Raw genomic sequence first — 503 nt, 5'->3', positions numbered from 1 at the left:
GGCGACGGTCGCATCATCTTTTTGGGAGATTGTTTCACATCTATTGCCGAAGGGTCCTTCTTGATTCTGCGAACATGATTATTGATTATTACATATTTAATTGGTAAAATTGATCATTTATCGAATTACCATTAACTTCTATTTCTAGGTAACGAGAAAAATTACTCACCTATGGTGTGGATGATTGATTAAGACGTCGTCATAAAATAACTTATTCTTTTTCCTGATTCTAGCTGGCATGCCTCTGCGATTCAACACCTGTACAGGCTGCGTCGGGGGATTCGGTTTCGAGGGCGGTTGAGTGCCTACCCTTTGCAGACCTAGAGCCGCAGGTCCCAGTTCCGGTATCGGCTCCGATTCCTCCGTGTCCATTTGCTGATCCATCGAGTGATTTGAATTATGCTGCTCATCCATATCCATCATATCGTCGTCCATTATTTCTGTCTTAATTTCATCAACAGATGGATATCCACCATTTTTTATGGACAGCAAAGCCTCCGCAG

General features: G+C 42.7%; 1 protein-coding gene across 1 annotated transcript; it reads right to left on the bottom strand.

Moving 5' to 3' along the window:
• Positions 1-6: 6 nt before the first annotated feature.
• LOC112459885 lies at positions 7-497 on the bottom strand (the record flags this gene model as incomplete). The annotated part of the gene is made up of 2 exons (XM_025024253.1): positions 170-497; positions 7-66 (listed from the first exon to the last, which is right to left on the bottom strand). Coding segments are annotated over exons 1-2 (326 nt in total), but the record flags the coding sequence as incomplete, so codon positions are not given.
• Positions 498-503: the final 6 nt, after the last annotated feature.

Source organism: Temnothorax curvispinosus, unplaced genomic scaffold (assembly GCF_003070985.1).
Source record: "Temnothorax curvispinosus isolate PA1 unplaced genomic scaffold, ASM307098v1 QBEX01010193.1, whole genome shotgun sequence".
NCBI classification, from domain to species: Eukaryota; Metazoa; Arthropoda; class Insecta; order Hymenoptera; family Formicidae; genus Temnothorax; species Temnothorax curvispinosus.
The sequence above is the reverse complement of the archived record's forward strand: the minus strand, read 5'-3'. Positions and strand labels throughout refer to the sequence as shown.